Here is a 2,002-nt window from a genome sequence, read left to right as displayed (position 1 = left end):
GATGATGGATGGATTAAAATTATTACCAATGTTCAATAATAATAATTCACTATTCAACCAAACGCTAATCACCTGCAATGTGCTATAGGTAAATGTCAATATTAAATAACATTTACTAAATAGGTTAATAGTCTCACTTTTTATTAAACTGTGGATACATTGAGCACATTAATAGTGATAACACTCACATGTTCTTATGCTATTCTGTAAAATTTATAGTTAGAAAAATAATGCAGATTTAGAGCTTGAATAAAAKAACAACTTAGCATTCTTTCTCATCTCCAGAGCTAACTAAGCTAAGCTGTCTGACTAGAGAGCAAGAAGCTATTAGCGTAGCTGAGTTGAACTGAACCAACTCAAAGCTGAGGGAGGAGAGTGTAGAATGTAGTGCTTTTTAATCCTTATTTTAGTTTTTTGAAAGATAAAGATAGTAAAAATAGAATCAATAAACCCTAGATAATTTTGTTTTAATGTATTATTGGGAATGATACAGGACTAAAGTACAGATTAGTTTTTTATAGAGACAAATTAGTCTCAAAAAGATTTGAAAGCACACATTTGAGCGAGCATGTCAGGGTTTGAGGGAGGGAGCAACAAGATTCGCACAAGTGCAAAGGTCTGCTCAACTTTTGAGACTTTCTTACTGTTGCAGACTCACCCGTGTAATGCTACATTCAACGCTAACGAAAAGCTGGGAGATTTGAGCCTTACCAGATTTAAATCCAGGAATCAACTAACTCCTGTAAAAAGTTGTGCTTTTTCTGTTTAGCTTGTTCTTACCAGGACTGGGACTTTCTGATCCGGGACAATGAACTGGTTCTCTCTCTGGCCTGTGCATCTCCAGGGAAATCCTGCATTAGTCTGGGAGAAAAGGCTCTCTCCAAATGGGCTCCATTTAGGTTCAAGGAGAACATGGTTGGTGGAGACATGTCCAGCTCCAGCAGCATGATGTTCTCAGCCTGTGGCAGTAGATGACAGTAAACTTGTTATGAAAGCAGAAGTCCAAAAAGGTTTGTTTCATTTTTGATTGACTCGTTTTGTTTGTTAGCAAAAATCTCCTGAACCACTGGACAGATGTTACTGAAACTCTTAGCAGGTAACTGTTGGATGAACATTTATCACTGATAAACTTTCAGTTAGCCCTCAGTCAGTCTGCTAGAGTGCTGAATTTAAAAAAAAACAAAAAGGCTAAAACTTAACCAATTTAACGTACCACGCTAAACTATGATGCAATAATAGCTGAGATTAATTCCCAACACTTAGTCTGARTGCTACACTTTGAGCAACATGTTTGCCTAAAACATTGGATTTAACTGTTGGGAGTCTGTCCTGTTTGTCTTTTAGCAAAATATCTCATGACACATTTAATAAAATGTTCAAAAAGTAAATACTAGTTGTACGTCTACATCTGATTAACTTTCAGAGTCAAACAAATTGAAGATGGCTGAAGTAGCTAATCCCTCTACTAACAGGGTAGTAGCTGAAAGTCCTCACCACATTCTCTGAACTCCAACACATCTCAAGAGATCTTGTAATATTGTATTGAGATCTTGCATGATGTCAGAGTTTGAACACAACAACCATAACCCCGGATTTATACTGCGTCTCTGCTGCGCAGGTCGCAGCTGTGCGTTTCAAGTCCAGTTTACACTTCCTCCGCTCCGCTCCGGACCGACAGACAGATTCAGACAGGAAGCAGATCGCGCGATAAATTCAGTGATAAATGTGGAAGTCACAGCAAAAAATAATTAATTCTGTGAAAAATGAACTCCAAACACGGCTGAAAACAACGATATAAAACCTTTCGGTATCTATGTTGAAACTGTCTCGCTGTCGGCTTTCTGAAACTTCTGATTTCAAAATGAAATCCACGTGTATTGTGTGTGTACACATACAGCAGGTAAAATAAGTATTGAACACGTCACCATTTTTCTCAGTAAATATATTTCTAGAGGTGCTAATGACATGAAATTTTCACCAGATGTCGGTAACAACCCAAGTG

The 2,002-nt window shown here is 37.5% G+C and overlaps 1 protein-coding gene across 1 annotated transcript in view; it reads right to left on the bottom strand.

The window, feature by feature from the left end:
- The window catches only part of LOC106529792 (kinesin-like protein KIF3B), a 16,016-nt gene that overhangs the window by 4,268 nt on the left and 9,746 nt on the right, over nucleotides 1-2,002 (bottom strand). The window contains exon 7 of the mRNA XM_014025295.1: nucleotides 781-959. Within this exon, the coding sequence (XP_013880749.1) occupies nucleotides 781-959 (179 nt within the window). The remainder of the gene's footprint in view (nucleotides 1-780; nucleotides 960-2,002) is intronic.

Source organism: Austrofundulus limnaeus, unplaced genomic scaffold (genome assembly GCF_001266775.1).
Source record: "Austrofundulus limnaeus strain Quisiro unplaced genomic scaffold, Austrofundulus_limnaeus-1.0 Scaffold466, whole genome shotgun sequence".
Taxonomy (NCBI): domain Eukaryota; kingdom Metazoa; phylum Chordata; class Actinopteri; order Cyprinodontiformes; family Rivulidae; genus Austrofundulus; species Austrofundulus limnaeus.
The sequence above is the reverse complement of the archived record's forward strand: the minus strand, read 5'-3'. Positions and strand labels throughout refer to the sequence as shown.